The 21746-nt window shown below is 34.6% G+C and overlaps 3 protein-coding genes and 1 long non-coding RNA gene across 7 annotated transcripts; 3 read left to right on the top strand and 1 right to left on the bottom strand.

Annotated features, from left to right (window-relative positions):
- The first annotated feature begins 7880 nt into the window (after nt 1–7880).
- LOC132631231 (leucine-rich repeat receptor protein kinase EMS1-like) lies at nt 7881–9442 on the top strand. Its single transcript, XM_060346833.1, has 2 exons — nt 7881–9348; nt 9429–9442. Exons 1-2 carry the CDS (start codon nt 7881–7883, stop codon nt 9440–9442), a joined length of 1482 nt encoding a protein of 493 aa, XP_060202816.1.
- A 46-nt stretch (nt 9443–9488) lies between these two features.
- Nucleotides 9489–11542, top strand: LOC132632151 (LRR receptor-like serine/threonine-protein kinase GSO1). Its single transcript, XM_060347991.1, has 2 exons — nt 9489–10896; nt 11022–11542. The coding sequence occupies exons 1-2, from the start codon at nt 9492–9494 to the stop codon at nt 11360–11362; spliced, it is 1746 nt and encodes a 581-aa protein (XP_060203974.1). The 5' UTR covers nt 9489–9491; the 3' UTR covers nt 11363–11542.
- On the bottom strand, nt 11160–14245 carry LOC132632153 (uncharacterized). Of its 3 annotated transcripts, none has more exons than XR_009579266.1 (3): nt 13770–14245; nt 11554–12385; nt 11160–11297 (listed from the first exon to the last, which is right to left on the bottom strand). It is a non-coding gene; the product is annotated as an uncharacterized LOC132632153 (long non-coding RNA). The 3 variants fall into 3 exon arrangements; XR_009579267.1 differs by having other exon boundaries at nt 11554–11635; XR_009579268.1 differs by lacking the exon at nt 13770–14245 and having other exon boundaries at nt 11554–11635; nt 12208–13763.
- Nucleotides 14246–16229: 1984 nt separating this feature from the next.
- LOC132632150 (GRF1-interacting factor 3-like) lies at nt 16230–19767 on the top strand. Of its 2 annotated transcripts, none has more exons than XM_060347989.1 (4): nt 16230–16574; nt 16991–17067; nt 19034–19118; nt 19184–19767. In XM_060347989.1, the coding sequence occupies exons 1-4, from the start codon at nt 16482–16484 to the stop codon at nt 19532–19534; spliced, it is 606 nt and encodes a 201-aa protein (XP_060203972.1). In that variant the 5' UTR covers nt 16230–16481; the 3' UTR covers nt 19535–19767. The 2 variants fall into 2 exon arrangements, with proteins under 2 accessions (XP_060203972.1, XP_060203973.1); XM_060347990.1 differs by having other exon boundaries at nt 16242–16574; nt 19190–19767.
- The last annotated feature ends 1979 nt before the right edge of the window (nt 19768–21746 follow it).

Here is a 21746-nt window from a genome sequence, read left to right as displayed (position 1 = left end):
TTCATTCATTTGTCTCTGCAATGCTTCAGTCTTGCAGTTTTCACTTTTCATCTTATGCCTTAAAGTCTTTTCTCATAAATTTTTTGGTTTGCTCTCTCTGTGTGTATGATAGAGTATTAGTTGTTTAAATAAATTATTTTATTTTATTTCAATTTCTCTTGTATTAAACTTGGATTGAACTATGTATTATGTACAAAAAGTGATCTTCCGATGAGCATTGCAGTAAGTTAATTCTCGACAAAGAAGTTAAAGGAAAAATGATGATTATGAACAATATTTTGAAGATTAGCATTTGATTTAGCGTTAGGTATGGGTTATTTTGTTTCTTATTCTGTCTCTTCTCTTACAAAAATATTATCTGATTTCTCGGAAAAATTTATCAGATACTTACATGTATTCTTTTAGGGTTCTACACAAATTTAGTAGCTACCTACTTTGTATACTTTGAAACTTTTGGAATCAAATGTGTTTATGAAATAAGTGACTTGAGAGTTCATCAGGATTGGACCAATGGTAAGAGACTTTTTTTGTAAAGTGACTACAAAGAATGTTTGAACAAGTATATTTTTCGAAAAGACTACAATTGTTTATGTTTTAAGTTCTCGATTTCTTTGATTCTCTATTTTCCAATTTTTTTTAGGGTATCTTGATCAGGCTTGGATAAACCTGTCAATCAGTTGAAACCGGCCGGTTTCCGGTCAAAAATCTGGAACCGGCCGCCCGTCACCGGTTAACCGGGTGGAAATGTGGAAACCGTACCCGGCTGGTTAAAAACGTAAAAAATGTATTATTTTTTTTTCTTCTTATGTATATGTATATTATAGTATTTCTTAGTATATTGTAGGTATATTTATATATGTTAAATAAGTTTATAACTAAAGTTTATATATTTACTAACTAACAACATATATATATATATATATAGTTATATATATATATATATATAGTTATATGCTTAAGTTATATGTATCATAAATTAAGTTTATATATTTACTAACTAAAAACTTATGAATATTATAAAATTCTAGATTTTTTTTTTCTAAGGTTATATAACTTTCTATTTTATAACTCAAGGTCAAGTATACTATATATAAATATATTTATATATATACACTATGTCTAAGTTATTTCTAAGTTTATAAGTTATGTTACTATATAACTTAAGTTTTTTTTCTAAGTTTATAAATTTCTATTTTATAACTCAAGTATGTGTATATTATAAATAGCTAAGCATATAAGTTAAGTTTTCTCTAAGGTTTTTTTTTTCTAAGTTTATAACTTTCTATTTATAACTTAAGTATATTTATACTAGATATACCTAAAATATACTAAGAATATACTTATAATATAAATATACTTAAGTTATAAAATAGAAATTTATAACCTTAGAAAAAAACTTAACTTATATGCTTAGCTACTTATAATACACACACACACACACACACACACACACATATATATATATATATATATATATATATATATATATATATATATATATATATATATATGTTTAAGTTATATGTATTATAACTTAAGTTATTTTTCCAAGTATAAAACTTTCTATTTTTTAATTTAAGTAGATGTATATTATAAGTATATTCTTAATATTTTTAGGTACATTCCTAACTTAATATAAGTAAGAATATGAACACAAGTAAATAGAAGAAAGCTCAAAGAGACATATATTTTATTCATTAATGGATAACATTTATTTGCAAGTTGTAGTTTTTTTAACTTGCAAATAATACATGAGTTGCAAAAAAGTAGTACAAGAATAAAATCAAAAAGTTTGAATCATTTCGCTAATCTCCGCAATATTAAATTCGGTTATTGAGATATCTTCAAAGTCTTCAATTTGGTCTCCTCCACTTGCTATCAAATTTTCAATCTCTTCCTCTTCACCTTCCACCGCTCCTAAGCTTTGGTTGCGTTGCTCCGATCTAATCCAATCGCGAATGCAAATCAGTACTTGCAAGCTAAATCCGGATAATGAGTGTCTATGGTCTCCAATTTGTTGTCTTCCTTGGCTAAATGTACTTTCTGAAGCCACGGTTGATATTTGAACCATAAGGATATCTCAAGTCATTCTTGAAAGTATCGGATGACTCACCTTATATTTCTTCCTCCATGCTAAGACGTCTAAATCATCTAGTGGGGAGATATCCACATTTGGTTGCATCAAATAAAGGTGAAATTCATCAAAGTTTGCACTATGAGAAGGAGTTGGATGTGAATGTAAAACTTTTAAATTCAACAAACCCAATAAACCCTTTTTGCTACTTTGAGAAGTACTAGGGCGTGAAGCAACGAGTGTAGCACTTTCTTCCAAAGTAGAATAATGAGTAAAAGCTTTTCTAAATTCAGCATCAACCGCGAGCTCGACGTCAATTAAAGATGGTTTAACTCTCTCGAAAATTTCTAAAAATTTCTAAATTTGTCTAACCAATCCTATAGTATAAGACATTTTAAAACAAGGATTTAAAAGAGAACCCAATATAAATAAACTTGGGATGGAAAAAAAATACTTCTTAAATTTTGTTGTCATAGAAAAAATAGCCGCTTGATAACCGGATTTATCTTTATACTCATATAAAACTCTAGTTATTTCCGTTAAGTAGGCTAAGATTCTTGTTACCGTGGGATAGAATTGTCTAGAAAAAGCAAGAGTTGCATTATAAATTTTTTGTAAAAGTTCAATACATTCCTTAGCATCTACCCAATCGTTATTATTTACCACTCATCATTTTCCGTATTGTGAAAGTTGTGAACTTGTTGTATGAGAATCCTATAATCATATGCTTGTTGTAACATAATGTAAGTGTAGTTCCACCTAGTGTCAACTTCTATTTGAATTTTCTTAGGTCTAAGGTTATTTTGCAAACAAAAATTCTTAAAATCTCTCATTTTTTCCTTATTAGCATTACAAAAAAGAAAATCAACTGCATTTCTAACCCTTTGAATAGAATCTTCAAAATAGTTAAGACCATCTTTAACAATCAAGTTTAAGATGTGACAACTACATCTCACATGAAAAATATTTTCTAGCGGAGGGTTTAATTCCCTTTTTAAAGGACCAACAACCCTTGTATTATTAGAAGCATTATCGAAAGCAATACAAAGTGTTTTTCTATAAATGTTAAAAAAATTCATAATAGTTGACATTGAATCCGCTAAATATTTTCCGTCCCGACGACCTTTCCCTTCATCATATAAAAAATCTATAATTCTTTTTTGCATCACCTAATTATCATCAAATCAATGACATGTAATAGCAAAAAAATCTAACTTGTTAAGACTAAGACCAATATCAGCGGTAAGAGAAACACTACAATTTAAAGAATTAAATACATTGCGCAAATAAAATCTATATTTTTTATATAAATCAATAATATCCGATCTACAAGTACTTCTAGGAATACCCTCAAACAACGGATTATAACAACGTTGAATATAAGTAACAAAATCCAAACCCGAAGGAAAGGAAAATGGTAGAGCATCAAAACCAGAGGTTTGTCTTACGAGATTTTTGCATCACCACATTCTAAAGGTTGGCTTACGAGATTTTGGCGGTTTGTCTTGTGTATGTGATTGTGAAGGATGTGTATCTCCTATGGGATTTTCGAGGGCTTGTGTTTCATCATCATTATCAATTTCATTAAAAGTGTCGAACTGGTGTTCCATTACATCATGATCTAAAAGTGGATTATTTCCACCAATATTAATACCTAAATTAGGTGTTTCGTTCACAAATGTTTCCTCCATAAACCCATCCCTACCACTACTACCGCAACCATGTCTCACTCTCTTCGACATTATTAAATAGCAATAATTTAAATCACACGCAAATAAATCACAAGAAAATAAATTGCAACAGATTAAATTGCTAGAATTAAATAGCGGAAAATAAAGATAGAGTTGGAACGGAGGTACCAAATTGCCGGACTAATTTCCACCAAAGTGAAGGCGGCTAGAATTGCAAATCCACCAAAGCTTTGGAGCTACTTCGGATTGTTGCAAAATCACCAACTCCACCAACATTTTTTTTTTATAATTGCAAAATATAAAATTGAAACTAGAATAAAAATTTATAGTATTTAATTGAGAGAAATTTAAAGTGGTTAATTGTTGCAAAGTAGCTATAATTGGGAGAAATTGAGAGAAAGAGAAGAGTGAATTGGTGTGGATGAAAATAAAACGGAGAGGGGTTTATATAGGGGTGGGGGATGGGTTAAAGTGTATAAAAAAAGGTTTGGGGGAGTTGGGGAACAAAGGGAGGCCAAAATGGCCATTTTTAGCCGTTGCCAACGGCCATTTTTACAAAATGAATTGTTGGCCAACGGTCCAATAGGCAGCCCCCATTGTAAAAATAATAAAAAATTATCGATTTTAACCGGCCGGGTCCGATTAACCGGTTAATCAGGCACAATATTTGAAAATCGGTCCAGTATTGAACCCCAGTAAACCGGTCCACCAGGTCTGGTTACCGTTTTTGACCAGTTCAACCGGCACGATTGACAAGTTTAGGCTTGGATTTGTTTATATAGCTTGTAGTAACTTAAATTTGAGTTACTGTAATGTTTAAATTATACTCAATATTAATATTGTTTGATGTGCTACTATTATTTTTTAGATTATTTAGACATGAAGTTATACTACATAAAACAATTCAATTATTAGTGATTCAGATTGATAAAGTTGATTTTTTTACTTTTCAGTTTTCTGCTTCCTTAGAGTAAAAGCACATTTAAGTCCTTCAAGATTTCAACATCATCTCATTATTTCAGCAATTTTAATTAATTAATACTTGAGATTAAATAGATTTGGTAGTATAAAAAATCTATTAGTAATTATCTGTTTTTTATTTTTTTATTTTTGTAAAGTGCAGTTGCTTAGCTAACTACTTTGCAACTTTTGGAATCAAATGTGTTTATGAAATAAGTGACTTGAGAGTTCATCAGGACTGGACCAATGGTAAGAGACTTTTTTTGTAAAGTGACTACAAAGAATGTTTGAACAAGTATTTTTTCGAAAAGACTACAATTGTTTATGTTTTAAGTTTTCGGTTTCTTTGATTCTCTATTTTCGATTTTTATTTTTTTATTTTTTAGGGTATCTTGATCAGGCTTGGATTTGTTTATATGGCTTGTAATAACTTAAGTTTGAGTGGCTGTAATGTTTAAATTGTACTCAATATAAATATTGTTTGATGTGCTACTATTATTTTTTAGATTATTTAGACATGAAGTTGTACTGCATAAAACAATTCAATTACTAGTAATTCAGATTGATAAAGTTGATTTTTTACTTTTCAATTTTCTGCTTTCTTAGAGTAAAAGCACATTTAAGTCCTTCAAGATTTCAACATCATCTCATTATTTTAGCAATTTTAATTAATTAATACTTGAGATTAAATAGATTTGGTAGTATGAAAGATCTATTACTAATTATATGTTTTATTTTTATTTTTTTATAAAGTGCAGTTGCTTAGGAATACAGATTAAAAACACCCCTACTTATGTCAGCGCTACTAATAGTATGATATCTTCATCACTATTCATGGTCATGTACAATTTTCAAGTACGATAAATCAAAGCAGAAAGACACGAAAAATAAACTCCTAAACACCAAATCACATTTACCTTCTATAAAAGAAGAAATATGGGAGAGACTAAGATTAACCAAAACACTCAACACGAGCCCTGATTGGTTATAAGAAGTTCATTTATAAACTTCTTAACATTGTGTAGAACAACCATTCATTTGTCAATTAGTTATTTGTTTCCACCTCTAAATTCTGACAAGAGTTATCGAATCAAATCGTTTATTATTGATTAAAAGCACTCCTACTTAGGTCAGCGTTGCTAATAGTATGATATCTTCATCAATATTCATGGCCATCTACAATTTTCAAGTACAATAAATCAAAGCAAAAAGACACGAAAAATATACTCCTAAACACCAAATCACATTTACCTTCCATAAAGAAGAAATATGGGACAGGCTAAGATTAACCAAAGCACTCAACACGAGCCACTATTGGTTATAAGAAGTTCATTTATAAACTTCATAACATTGTGTAGAACAACCACTCATTTGCCAATTAGTTATTTATTTCCACCTCTAAATTCGGACAAGAGTTATCGAATAAAATAATTTATTATTGGTTTTCAGTATTTGACTAGCTTTCAATTGCAAATTAAAGAAAAAACGAAAATTAAGAGACTTAAGCATATTTACCATTCAGATACTATCTTAATCGTAAATACTTGTGATACTCCATCTATGAGCTCAACTGGAGTTAGCCTGCATGCCTTGTTGAAATTTGTTTTTTAATTTTTTTTATATATGTAATTTTATATTTGATCTTAATTTTTTTCGTATGTATAATTTACATTATTTATTTTGGTACATTAAACTTCAATCCATTATATATCAAATCGAATTTTATGAAGTGATATGTTTGACCGCGCTTCGCACGGACGAGTTATCTAGTTCAAATATATGACATACATGTATTGGCTTGGTGCAAACACCGTGTATTTTTTAACCTATTTGTCAATTATGTTTGATGTGATGACGTATCATATACGTATAACGTAATATGACAAAAATAACACATCACATTATTAACAAAGTGGCAATTGAGGTCTCCACTACCAAAATGAAATCCATACCTCAATGAAAATGGGAAAGACAATCTGAAAGCGAGGCCTTTTTGGACAACCAGATCAAAAAGAGGTTTTTTTTTTAGTCATTCAACTTGTTAATTGCGTAAAATTATCAATTTGTTTAATTACTCAATCTCACTTTATTTTAGATAATATTATTCTTGTAATTTTCCGTCAATTTCATTGGGAATACAACCATTTGTTAAAAAAAATTATCTTAATAAATTACTCACGTAGTCATTCCCGCAATCCAACCCATGAGATCAAAATACCGAACCCAAAGTCCCCAACACCTGCAATAAGCTACAAATTCCCCTAAGCAGTTTGTAGAATCAAAGCACAATAAGGGTGAAAAGATTTAAATTATATACGCTAACAATATAAATTGACAATACCAATAATTTAATGATAATATATTATTTTATTTTTCAGGTACCGATATCATGCTTACCATGAAAAGCTACCTTTATTTGTACGTCAACTTAAGTAGCAAACCTCTATATACTATCGTTGTACAAAATTGATCTCATTTGTTAAGTGGATGAATGGTTTTTAGTTGACCGTGCTTTTCACTCAAGTGGTGTATGATACTACTTCGGAAATGTGAAGTTGGTCGACACGCAATAGTGGCCACTTGGTAGTTGGTAGTCCTAGTCTTAAGTGGCGTCTCTCTTGAATGGGTTGGGGACCTGAAATATAGACTCGACATGCTCATTCCCCGACAGCCATATAAAATAATCCACTGCATGGATCTCAAGAACCTGCTATATTATATAAAAATGAGTGAAAAGCATGGGGCTGCCCCTCATGATCATGGCCATTGTTCAATCCACTTTTATGGAAGGGAATCTTCAACGCCCCATGTATTGAAATAACTACAACTAAATACTTCGCTTTCAATTGAAGCTTCATTCCACCTTTCATTCATAATTATTGACCTTTGAAATCTAATCTAAAATAATTTTCAAAAACCATCCAAAGCACTACATAAAATATTCTCCTATTTTTGTCGTTTACTCAGACATTCATTACCTACTACCGGAATAAGCATCATTAACTGCCGTGTCTTGAAATAACAGGCTCTTAACTTAGACGTAAACAACAGTCTCAGGTCCCAGCCCAAAATCAGTTCTTAAACTAGCTCCTTACTCTACCGCATTAGGTGCTAACTGGATGCAGCTTCTTTAAGGAAGTGTTTAAGAGGTCAGAATGTTCTTGTTTCTTGTTCATTTTTTCACCTTCTTTGCCAGCATTTTAGCAGTCTTTTCGGCCTCATTGCCTCAAGATGCTGTTCATCTATTTGGTTTTCGAAGCAGTCTTCCAGAGCCCTCTCAACAACTGCTTCCTTGGAATCAGTCTGTCTCACACTGCCAATGGAAAGGTGTTTCCTGCTATTCAGACAGAACTACTCATATCGAATCATTGAATTTCAGGGACTTCCTTCTATCTGGAACCTTGGACAAGGCCTTTCCCAATCTTTGCCGGCTTTCTCGCTTGGTCTACCTTGATCTCAGTGGCAACCACTTCACTGGTGGCATCCCTGCTATGCTCGCAAACTGCAGCCAACTTGACACGATTCTCCTCAACGACAATAAATTTTCAGGAACCATCCCACCAGAGATTTTCAAATCAAGCAAGCTTATAAAACTAGATTTGGGTTTCAATCAGCTCAATGGCACCATTCCATCTGAGGTAGGCCTCTCTGCAAGCCTTCAATATCTTGGGCTGTGGAATAATTTCCTTAGGGGAAATATTCCAAAAGAACTCTTTGATTTGCCAAATTTGACAGAGCTCTACATCCACACAAATAATCTAACGGGACCTCTCCCGGACTTCCCATCCTCTTGCTCACTTTCCCTGCTTCTTATTCATCAGAATCGATTCTCAGGTTCTTTGCCAATTTCCCTAGGTAATTGTCACAACCTTACTGCATTCTATGCAACATCTGCTCATCTTGGAGGATTTATTTCCCCAGAGGTTTTTAGGGGCCTTTCAAATCTCGAATATCTCTATTTAGATGATAACAACTTTGAAGGGGAAATTCCTGAGACCTTATGGAATGGGAGCTTACAAGAGTTAGCTCTTTCCTGGAATATGTTTAATGGAAGCATATCCGAAAAGATTGGTGGTTGTCATCAGATAACTTACATTGATTTGTCAGCCAACAAATTAACTGGTTCCATTCCTAGGTCTGTCGGACGTCTGAAGAATTTGAGCAATCTTCTTCTGTATGATAACATGCTTAGTGGTTCCTTACCAGCAGAGTTTGGAAACTGCACTTCTCTTGTTGAAATCAGTCTCGTCGGCAACTTCATCAGTGGGGAAATTCCTACAGAGCTTTGCAACCTTCAAATCCTAGTAACATTCAATGCATTCAAAAATAAAATTCAGGGCCAAATTCCAGATTGCATAGGCAGAATAAGCGGGCTGCAGGAGCTAGCTCTTTATGAGAACCAATTGACCGGCAAGATACCACCTGGAATTACAAATATGACAAAACTTGCATTTCTTTCTTTGGCTCATAATAACCTTACAGGGGAGGTGCCACCTGAACTTGGCAAAAATAATTTTCCTGGCTTAATTAAGGTTGATTTAGGTTATAATAACTTAAGTGGACAGATTCCTTCTGAACTGTGTAATGGCAACAGGCTTGGAGTCCTGACTCTTGAATACAACCGTTTCAACGGAAGCTTCCCAACAAATATAGCAAAATGCAAATCTGTATATAGGGTGAACCTTCTCAATAACCGTCTGCAGGGGAATATTCCTGATGATATCGAAAAAAATGAGAATATTTCTTACTTGGATGTTCGACAGAATATGCTTCGTGGAAGGATTCCAGCAGCATTTGGTTACTGGACCAATCTTTCAACGATTGATCTTTCAGAAAATATGTTTTATGGCTCCATACCTGCAGAACTTGGAAAGCTTCAAAATCTTGTAAGACTCAGCATTTCTTCAAACAGACTGACTGGACAAATTCCCTTTCATTTGAGTAACTCCGCAAAACTGGCAGAGTTGGATCTCAGCAACAACAATCTTTCAGGAAGAATTCCTAAAGAAATTGCATCATCTTCAGTATTGACAAATCTTCTACTCCAGGACAACAAACTTTCTGGTGCTCTTCCAGACACTTTCTCCTCCTCACAAAAGCTTGTAAAGCTGCAGCTGGAGAATAACTTGCTCGAAGGCCCAATTCCATGCAGTCTGAGTAAGCTTATGCAACCTGGTTTTTCAGTAAATCTGAGCATGAATAAGTTTACGGGTGAAATTCCTAGGTGCCTAGGCAATCTAGATAAATTAGAGATCCTTGACATATCAAGCAACAACTTGTCTGGTGCGATACCATCAGAAATGGACAACATGAGGTCTCTTTCATTTCTCAACATATCATTTAATAACTTGTCGGGGAAGATACCCAATACATGGGAAAAACTATTAAGTTCACATCCAGGATCTGCCCTGGGAAATCCAGGACTCTGCTTATCAGGCACTGAAGGTAGCAACTGCAAGCATGTGACAGAATCACATGTAAAATGGAAGACTTTAGCTGGTATAATTAGTGGATCTGTGCTTTCCATGGCAATCATAGTTGCTGCAATTTACTTAGTAGTGACTCGGTCCCTGCTGAATAAGCATCGGCTCATCAAGTGTCAATCAGGAATTGAAGACCTACCTGATGGTATAAATTTTGAGGACATTGTACATGCAACAGAAGGATGGAGCGAAAAATATGTTATTGGAAGAGGCAAGCATGGAACTGTTTATAAGATGGAAACTGAGAAATCCAAAAAGCTTTGGGCTGTCAAGAAGGTTGACTTAGCTCAGGGAGCATTCAACGATGAAATGAGAAGCCTAAATTCTGTCAGACACCGGAATTTGGTAAGATTGGGAGGATACTGCATAAAACATGGATATGGCTTCATTCTAACAGAATTTATCCCTGGAGGGACTCTTCATGATGTCCTTCACCAGAGAAAACCACCTGTTATCCTGGACTGGGAGTCCCGCCATAGCATTGCTCTTGGTATTGCTCAAGGTCTGTCATATCTTCACCATGATTCTGTCCCTCAAATCATTCACAGAGATCTCAAATCAGATAATGTAATGTTGGATTCTGAGATGGTGCCAAAGATTGGAGACTTCGGGATTGCTAAAATAGTATCAGATGATGAAAACTCGACAAACTCCAAAATTGTTGGGACCCTAGGATACATTGCTCCAGGTTAGCCACACATTACTATGCTAATTTTCAGTATAATTCAGTTGGCAAATAACTTTGATGAATTACTAACTTTTACTACTTTCTTCCCCGGCCCCGTTCCTCTTCTTGTCCCTCCATCTATTCAGAGAACGCATACTCAGTTCAATTGACAGAGAAAAGTGATGTCTATAGCTACGGAGTTCTTCTATTGGAGCTCTTCTGCAGAAAAATGCCAGTAGACCCCAGCTTTGAAGAAGGATTAGACATTGTTTTCTGGGTGAGAAAGAACTTGCAGAGAAGCAACAATTTCCATTGTTTTCTTGATGAAGAAATTAGTCTCTGGGATGTAGAAGAACAATGGAAGGCCCTGAAAATAGTGGATTTGGCGCTTCAATGTGCTCAACTCGAGGCAAGCACCAGGCCTGCAATGAGCGATGTAGTAAGGTCTCTTGACGAGTTAAATAATAGATGTAAAGGGAAGAAATGAAACTTTTAGTGGTGAAACCCATGATCAACTTTCCCAAATACCAACATCTCTTTTTTTTTTTGGCTTACATATAAAATTGGACTAAGAAAATGCATGATGTTTCAGTTTAACTTTGTGACATCCAATGCAACAACATAGACAAAGAAAATGCATGATGTTTCAAATCAATTTTTGGTAAAAGCGGTTTTCACCTTCTAGCCATAGCTTCCTTTAATCATGGATCAATGTCCGCAATCAGTTTTTGCTTATTACTTTCTCCAGCTGCTCCAAAATCTGACCAGTTTTCATGTATCAATATTGAACAGAGAGTGCGAAGTAACAATGCTTTGCTACAAGCTAGTCCTTATCTCAAGGGCTATGACATTCCGGATTATTTTCAGAAAAGAAAATAAAAAAAATAGTAATGCCTTGTGGGCAATCGTTGTATTTCATCCAAATACAGATATTTAAATAAGGTAGATATACCTCAGAGATGGGTTACCAACAGGACTTCTAACAAGACTTGACAGAGGAATGGCAAATACATAGGAATATCAGATAAGAAGATACAATAATAGTCTTTGGAGAATTAACCAGAATTCAGTAGAACGGAAATATGAGGTGCAAGAATAAACTGCCAGGGCTATTCTGTAGTAAGTGACAAATAGATGAAAGACATATCTCAGACATGGAAACTGCCACACCAGAGCACAATACAATGCACACCTAAATAATCATCAGAGTAGAAGAAAGCCAACTTAAAGGTTCCAGATTCCTTTTTCTTATTTTTTATCTAGTGGACTTGGATGTGCAATACAAGCCAATCCTGACAAGATTTTGAGAACTTTTCATGTTAAAATATTCACCAGAATTTGCGGTGGACATATTCACAGTGCAACGCCACATATGCTGACAAGTCTCATACTTCTAGTAATAGAGCTTTCATTCTGAGTCAGATCCACTGAATCCCAAGCTACTGCTCTTAGCAAGTGCACATTTGTCCGTAAAGATTTGAGAGGAACTCCAGGAAATTTGTTGCTTGCTCTATTACAAAGTTACAAGCAGCTCAAAAGAGAAATATAAAACACTACACCAAGTTAAAGAATAGCAGCTCGGATAAGCAAAAACCAAAACTGAACAGGATTCGCATAGTTTCTTTTAGCAGAACAGGTGAGATTTCTCTAAAAGAGCTGATCATATTCTACATCTAATCACATTGCTGAAGTTAGAGTATGGATAAATGTTTGAAAACCCTATTGTCCAAAGATAGGGTCAATAGAAACATGAAGCTACAAAAGCGAACCAAGAAAAAATTCAAATTACTGAATAGCTTTCGAAATAGCCTCGAGGAGAAATAATCCTCAGTTAAATAAAGCAGGGTTCAGGAGTTTGTCTACTTTGAAGAGACCGTACAAATTTAGAGAATTACTCCATTACTGGCTATGTTACCTACGACTAACTAGATTAAATTAACAGCTCAATGTGCATAGACTTGGTGTTCTTGGGTTATACTTAACACCAGCTAACTCGAAGAATAATTCATTAATATACATGGTCTATCGACTGAGGCACGGAGCAAAAGGATGTCCTCAATCACGTCATAAATAAAGCCTATGTAAGATACAGAACCAAATAAACCTCTAGTCCTCTCCCCGCCACCATATTGAAGTCCATTGCCCCCATTATGAAATGTGTCTTCTTACAAAGTAAAACTGAAATTTGAGAAAACAATTAACTAGACTAATCAAGAAACATAAATAACAGCACAATCATCGACTCTCTTGCATGATTGAGGAGTAGAAATCTTAGGAAAAGCAGTAGTCCCCACCCCAGTAGACTTGGAATCTTCTAAATTCCTATTTCAGTATACTGAGAGTTTAACTACTGGAGATTTCAAAATGTTTTGTTTAATTGTTTAACCAGCTAACTTAACGAAACAAATTAGCAAGGAATGAAGAGAAAAGGAAGATCTTATAAATATTGTTTCAGCAATAAAATCAACACACGCAATAGATTGTAGCAACACTAAAACTCGGTCACAATCATAGTAAGCCATCTACTTGGTTAATTTCCACATCCTTTGCAACTCCAATTTCTTTTAATCAAGAGGCAATAGCCTGATATGCATTCATTTACAGAAAATGGATCCTTTTCACCTAGATATTCAATATCAAGCCATCTCAGAATCATGTTCATTTAGAGAAAAATAAATGAGAGAAAGATAAAGATCTCCTAATTGAAATAGAAGAGCACTCAAAATCAATTTACTCCTGGCAACTTCTAATTTTGAAATCCCTAACTACCATTAGAAAACTAACATTGCACTAGAAGGTCAAATTATCCAGTTAATCACAAGATTCAATAGTACATAGGACTTTTACAAAACGGATGTAACAGAAATAAAGTACAATTGGGAACAACATTGTACCTGTTGATTGATGGAGTTATGGAAGCAACTCAAATTTTCCAAGACAATGCATAGTAAAAACAATTAGTCCTACTAAGTACTTCATTTGAAATAAATAAATTTTCATTTCTAAACATAAAATAGATTGGATTGACATAATTTTGTGAAGTTCTTTTCAATTTAATTTGTGGGTAAATTATGATGAGGGAAACTCAAGCATGGGAAGTAAATTGGAGGAAGGGGTAATAATACTAGTGTGGGAGTCGGGTGCAGCCATGCAGAAAGGGGCAGAATATATAGTCTAGAATTTTTATTTTCTCTTATGAACTTCAATTTCGATATCCATACCTTACCACTTTGATGAAAGTTTCAGTATTTTGATACAATGATATTACACCCAATTATCTTTAAAATGGCGGTCTTCAATTTTTATCTTGCTTATTTTATAGGTAATTCGTGCTGTAAAAAAGTTCAAGATCCAGCACTTCCAAGATTGTTCTCGTAAATCACCTCATTTGTTTGTTTTAATGGACCTTATGAATGCGAATATATAAAATCAATGGGGATTGGGGACCGCAAATCTGATGGTGAAGTGCCCAAATATTCAATTTTGAAGTCGAAGTCTAATAGTGATAATTAAATGGTGGCATTAAACATGATTGTGATTAACGAATATAATGGTGGCTAATTATGATGAATGTCGTTAGTGATTCGTGATTGTAATGGTATTAGGTTGTATGTTAGTAAGTGATGGCTAATAATGGTGATTGTTGACTTACGTGATTGGCGATGGTGGTGATTTGTGGCCGATGATGGTGGTCGCAGGTGGTGATAGATGATAACGGGGCAGTGATGATTAGCAATGAAAATGGATGGAGTAGTGATGAAATGCATTTTTATAAAAATATTTGAATAAATATCTTAATGATATTAGATCTTTGTTATACATCTTAATTATTTAGATCCATTAAGTGATTGGAAAGTACAAAAAAAAAATGCACTTAATGATTAAAATTTATACCTCAAAAATAAATGATTGAAACCTGAATAATTAAAATCAATACCTTCATTAAGTCCTGACAAATGAGGCATTAACCCACTTGATGAGTTTAGTTGAAAAATTACAAGTCAAAAGGTCGACTTCATAAAACGTGTGCAAGAAAAGTGTTACTTTGAGCAACAAACAATAAATAAAAAAATGTCTGATGGGTAATGTTAAGCAATTATTTTTAATTCTGAAAATTCTTAACCAACATATATGTAAAACAAAGTAATTACCTAAGATAGATAATGTTAAAAAGCACACCTGAACTATTAGTTATTCACTTTTTCTATTTATATCAAATAGTTGCCGATTGTTTAAACAGGAAGCTCGCACACCTTTTAATTTAGGTAGGAAACTCACGAAAAAATAATAATTCAAGTGTGTTTCTGACCGTTAACTTTACCTAAAAGGCAATAATTGCATCTTAGATGATACTGTAAAAATATATTCCAAGGTGGGTAAGGCCTCATTTGTTTTCATTAAGATTAAGACGTCTGAATCTGAATGCACATCTGAATGATTAAGATGTTGTCTTTAGGTCTGAACACTGAATGATTAAGACTGTTTGTTTTTCAACATCTAAATGTGAATAATGTATTTATTTAAACATAATAAATATACAATTCAAATTAAAAAGTAACTAAATAGTAGAAAATAAATACAAATTTAATAAAAAAATATATTATTTGATTAAAAAAAATGAAACATTTATGTTCACTAGTAATGGTGGAGATGTTTTGTAGTCGTGGTGGGTGGTGAGTGAGGGTGAAGGGGTGAGTGGGTAGTTGGGGTGAGGGGTGGAAGGTAGTGGGGGTGGGGTTGGTGGGAAGTGGGCGTAGGGTTAGTGGTGGGAGGTGGGGGTAGTGGGGAGTGGGGGTGGGTGGTGTAGGGTAGGGGTTGATGTTGGGGTTGGTGGGGAGTGGGGGTGGTGGTGCGAGGGAGGGGTAGTGGGGGTGGGCGGTGTGGGGTGGGATTGGGGTTGGTGGTAGGTTGAGAGTGGCGGGGAAGGGGGGTTGGAGTAGTAGGTGAGTGGGTGGTGTGGTGGGGTTAAGGTGGATGGGTGGGGTTGGAGTGGAGAGTGGGTGGGGGTGGGGGTGGGGTTGAGGTGGAGGGTTGGAGCTGGTGATAAAAAAGTCATATAAAAAAATACCTCTTAATGATATTAAGACTTGATTCAAGATCTTAATGATTAAGATCTATTCAGACCCAATAAGTGCTTAGATCTTAATGCAAACAAATGCACTTAATGGCTTGAGATCTAAACCATTCAGATTCATTCAGACCTCTAATAAGTGCAAATAAATGAGGCCTAAATGTACTCTTGTCTTTTACTATTTCGGGTCACGCGGAAGTGACTAAATTTGCATTTTGGCGTTTTCGTCCGTAACTATCGCCTTGGACCTCACCTTGGTCTTGCAAATTTGTCCCAAATAATTGAGCTGTTTATACCGTAAATAATTACTCCTAAATATTCACCGAAAAATCAATTTGCCGACCATAGGGTATATTTTGATATTTTGCCGAAAACCCACTCAACCCAAAGAAATTTAACTCGTCTCTCTCTTCTGTCTCTGTCCCTCCCCTTTTAATTCATCTATCTCTCTTCCTTCATTATTTCTTCTGTCAGAAAAAATCACAAGTAAAGGGTTTAAGTTTCTACTTCTAGGGTTTATTTTTCTTTAGCAAAAATGCAACAACAGCAACAGCAGCCACAACCACCAGTCTTGAACTCTGCTCCTTCTTTGCCTCTAAATGCCATTACCACTGAGCAGATTCAAAAGGTACAATCTTTTTTTCTCTGTTTTTTTTTTTTTTGTAATATCTCAAAAATGTGTCCAAAGGCTCTTCATTTTCTAGCCCTAGTGAAGTCAAATATGGTTAGTTGAAAATAAAAAAAAAAAGATTATTTCTTGAAAGGGTTTTTGGCCCATATTTGTTTTTATTTGTTCTCTGATTGCCCCAAGAGCTATTAATGTCAACATTTTCCTCTTTGTTTGTGTTTTGACATTTTATTAATACAAATCTTTAAAGTAATTTATTGGAGTGCCAAAACTAAGGGTCTACTATTTACAATTGTGAAGAACATGATGTTTTGACTACCCAATGTACTTCAGCTGGAATACACACACAGACATGTATATTATGTTTGGACTGTAAATATGTTGTCTCTAATAGTTTGGATTTTTTCTTGATACAGTTCTTGGATGAGAACAAAAATTTGATTCTTGCCATACTGGAAAACCAGAATCTTGGAAAACTCTCAGAATGTGCTCAGTAAGTTAAAACTTAATACTTCTACTATAAAGTTGATATTTATTTGTGTTATAGAATGGTGTGATTAGTTTTGTGTATCTACATATTGTTTTCCTGTTGTAACACATCATTGCCTCTACATATAGAAATGTGTTTCTTCGAAAATACTGAATGGTAGAGAAATGGCTGGTCAGACCGAAAAAAATAATGGTAATATCTTGTTGTTCGATGATCAGGGATGTTTGGGCGCGCACACTTTGCTAGATAATCTCTTTTAACAGTTTACATATGGTACTTCATTTGATTTCTTTTTCTTAATCACAAGTTTTGCAGCTTGATTTTGAAGGTCTATACATAATTGCCATAAAGATAATTTGGTTTTCCAGTTGTAAAACCCTAACTGCATTAAACGGCCTAGAGGCAAAGGAATTGGATCTGTAAGTTCATTTTGGAAGCTCACGCCGCCGTCTTGAAACATTTGAAGTATTATTGCAGCACTGAAGTGTGATCAGTGTGTTTAAGTAAATTGACTCTTAGATTGTTTTTGTAATTTTCCAATTCCTGTGTTTCTTTTGGACATTTAATATCAGAATCTGTCCATATTTCCTTATATAAAAAACACTATCCCTATTTGAATTCTAAGACTTAAATGTTTTGCTAAATGAGGAGCTCTACAATTAAGATTAAGCGGAATAGCATTGCTCTGGGTTCAGAAACTGTAATATTCACACAGTAAAAGGTGTGGCCTTAGAAATCTCAAAATAGAAAGTGAGCAAATCCATGTTTGAGCTTGCGACATAATTTGTAAGATCACAAAAAGTACTCAGCAATTGGCAGAGAAAGAGAATGGTTTAGAACTGATGAATGAGATTGGAAAGCAAGAATAACTGGTGATCTCAGACATGTCCCATGTCTGAAACTTTAGCAGGTCAGAAATGGTTTAGGCATCTTGTTGGGGGTCAGATGAGGAAGAGGCGAAGGAACTGATGAAGCAAATATAATGGAGAAGGCAAGACACAGTGAACCAAGTAATAAGTATAGCAAAAACAGAAGCAACAAACAAGAGTGAACATTAAAGTTTTCAATGCAGTTTCCACACAGAAATGAAGCTACTACAATGTCAAATGCAGGGAACAAATTGTACTTTGGACATATGCATAGCTTGGTATGCAGGACATAGTTGTGATGATGCTATAAAATAGATAGGGGTGGATGGTTCACGTAAATGTAGTATGCAGCATGCTTGCTATGTGTACTAGTTTCTGCACTCGTTGCATCTCTGGAAGCTTTTCTAACAAAATATTGACTTTCAAAATGAGAAAATTGATAAAGGAAAAATAAATATTGCCCTAGGCTAGTTACTTCGGGGGTACAATTGTAAAAGCTCCTGGAGGAAACTTGTTCAGACATCCAGAGTTGAACCAGAAGTTTAATGTAGAAGAAACAACAGTAAGTAAACAGATAGCTACAGTACCAAAAGCATAGGGGAAATATCTTCTGCACAGACTGTAGTTGATTATCTGTTCTGCACAATTTGCTGCATGAGGAAATTAATTAATATTTCCCAAGTTTGATTGGACCACTAAGCTTATCGGGTTATCCATCTTCGCCTCTCGGGACGTGTTCCTGGTGAAAGTGTCCATAAATTCCAAAAAGGCTTGATATGAATGAAATTGAGAATAGACAATTTAGTGATCCTGACGTGCTGTTGGGATTTGCAATCATGTTCTCTACTTTTCATTTAGTTCTACGCATTAGAAAATGCATTTCCTAATCTTGTTCAATAATGTCTTTTCATGAGACATGTATTTAGAAGTTGATTTTGCTTGGCTCTTCCTTAAAGTTGGATTAAGAAAAACTTGTAGTGTGGCTAACAGAAATATGATTGCATATTCACTTAATATTCCAGATACTCTGTTTGCTTTGCATTGTCAAAACTCATGTCCGGGTATTATTTTACACTATTAAAGTTGTTTTTATGTCATAGGTATCAAGCCATGCTTCAGAAGAATTTGATGTATTTAGCTGCTATTGCTGATGCCCAACCACAACAATCAGCAGCAACCTCACAGGTGGATTAGATGTTCGATTTAGTGTTTCTTATGAATTTACTTGTCTTCCCCTAATAGATAAATAGTTGCAGGCTCCATCTGCTCCCCAACTTGGAAACCAGATGCAGCAAGGTCAGGCTGCTACTATGCAACAGCAACAGGGCGTCTCTGTTTCCAAATTGCCTTTCCAGCTCAACTCCCTTCCGTCCCAGGAGCAGCAACAGCAAATGCTCCAGTATCAGCAACAGCAACAATTCCAAGGCCAATATAGCTTTGGACCTACTGCCAACAATGCCATGCGTCAACTTATGCAACCTGGACTAAGCAACACAGGAACTCTGGATGTACGAGGAAATAAGCAAGGCAGCTTAGAAGGTAATCCTAGTGATGGCCTTGGAAAATCAGCTGCGAGGCATGTTAATGGTGAGAGGGAATAGGCATTTAACTTTTTATTTGTTGTTAAATGATTATGCACCGTATTTATCTATGTAGGTATGTTTGATAAGGATGTTTTTTAAACTGCGGAGCCTAACATTATGTCCGTTAAAGCCAATTGATGGCAAAGCTTTGTTCTAGTTTCTTAAATCTTGACCTATTGGCATCAAGTTTACCTTCCCTTCCACAGGAAGGGTGTTCCTCGAAATACAAGATAATATCACTTTCCTTTGAATACTGGCCACCCACCCCCCAATCTCCACCCCTCCCTAGGGCCAAGCTGGTCTTTTCGCACGGCCACGTGCTTGTGGAATAATAGTGAGAAGAAAGAGATCAGGTCTTGCTATTTATTTATGATAGCATGGATTTGTTGACCTCTGAATTCTCGTTTCAAATTTCATCTTTGCATCATGACTAGTAGCTATATTTATTTATTTTTTCCCATAAATATCAAAAGGAACCGGCAAGGTTTCAGAGCTAATCTACTACTTGCCTTGTGTAGTCTACATAGTAGACCATTCTCTTAACCATCACTTCTATCATATTTTATATGGGGCTGTCTGATTGAGCGTAAGGACTAAGAATTAAAGTTGACTTGCATGAAAATGTGACTACTCAAGCAACTTCTTAAATGGTTGCACAAAAATTATTTTGTTAACAAAATAGTGAAATGGATAGGCATGCAATGAATGATTCAAGGTGACGTGTATTCTTGTTATCAAAACCATAAGGATGATTACATTTATTAATTAAAAATTCAGAAGAACAAACTATCTTTCCTAGAGAATCAGAACAATGAAATATAAAGATTTGGTCATATTTATAGTCTGAAATCATTATTTCTTCGATCAACTGAACTAATGGCATGCGTTCAAAGCATGATATGTGGATTATGCGCGCATTACGAGTTCAAATTTGTAGGGGACTGAAAAAATTGTTATCTAAACGGAGACGGGCAGATGAGCGAGTTCAGTCGAATTTTAAACTGTGCTTCAGTTGGTCCTCGAAGATTTACTGGTTATCAAAAAAAAAATTATACTTGATGTCATTTGATTCAGCATTAAACTTAAGCTACTTTTTGTATTATTTGGCAATGGTGAAAGTAAAACTTTAATATTTGTAGTGTTTGGCAAAATAAAAAATAAAAATTGCTTTTAAGCACTTAATATTTAAGTCAAAACAACAAAATAAGTCAAAAGCCATAACTTTAGAATTCCTAACTTATGGCTTTTGACTTATAAGTCGTAAGTCCATCCAAACGGGCTCTATTTGATGATTAGACAAAAAGATGATTAGAGTTAATATTTGAATAAATTAGAAGCGTTGAAACTCTTCAAGTCTTAGATAAGGTTATTAAATAAAGAAAGAAAAGAAAGGATGTAAAGTGATAAATGGAACTTCTTGTCCAGTTTATCTTTTTGTTTCCTTTTGGAGTAGAAAAAAAAAAGGGTTATGTCAAAATGCCTTCAGATGTGTGACCTGAAGTTCACGATCATAACTAGGAAGTAGGAATGCCTAGTAAATGCATCGTACTACTCTTCTATTGCCTGGCCGGCTGGACCAAAAGAAATAAATACTAGTACCACATTTGCATTGAAGGAATAGTAGAGCTACCCTTGTTGCTAATTGCTCCACCCATATCACAAGGGTATCGAATTAACCAATGAATATATGATTCACCAAGTCCACCCAGACTTAGCACGTTAGGATGAAATATATATCATTGATAGGTTGAACAAGAATTGTGCTTCAATTTCAAACAAGTTAAGATTAACTATATAAATTATCATTTTTTTGCGCGGATTGCCCTTCTTTTGGAATGGTTTTTAAATTTTGCCCCTCATATTTGTAGTCTTTAAATTATGCTCCTCATATTGCTGGTCTTTAATTTTTGCCCTTTGCGTTGCAACCCTGAGCGTTCACACAGAAATCATGAGGTTCTGGGTTCGAACCCCCGCTCAAGCATAAATTAAAAAAAAAATTGCAAGGCAAAATTTGGGTCGCGTGTATGCCGGACCCGGCATACACTTGTTAAGGAATTACCAAAGTTATGTCGGACCTGGCATACTCTGCCTTATGGGCAGACTTGGCATAAGTATGTCGGGTCCGGCATAACTTTGATAATTCCTTAACAAGTTTATGCTGGGTCCGGCATAACTTTGATAATTCCTTAACAAGTTTATGTCGGGTGAGCCATATTTATGGACAAACTTT

Source organism: Lycium barbarum, chromosome 3 (assembly GCF_019175385.1).
Source record: "Lycium barbarum isolate Lr01 chromosome 3, ASM1917538v2, whole genome shotgun sequence".
Taxonomy (NCBI): Eukaryota; Viridiplantae; Streptophyta; class Magnoliopsida; order Solanales; family Solanaceae; genus Lycium; species Lycium barbarum.
This window is presented reverse-complemented; position numbering and strand designations above follow the sequence as displayed.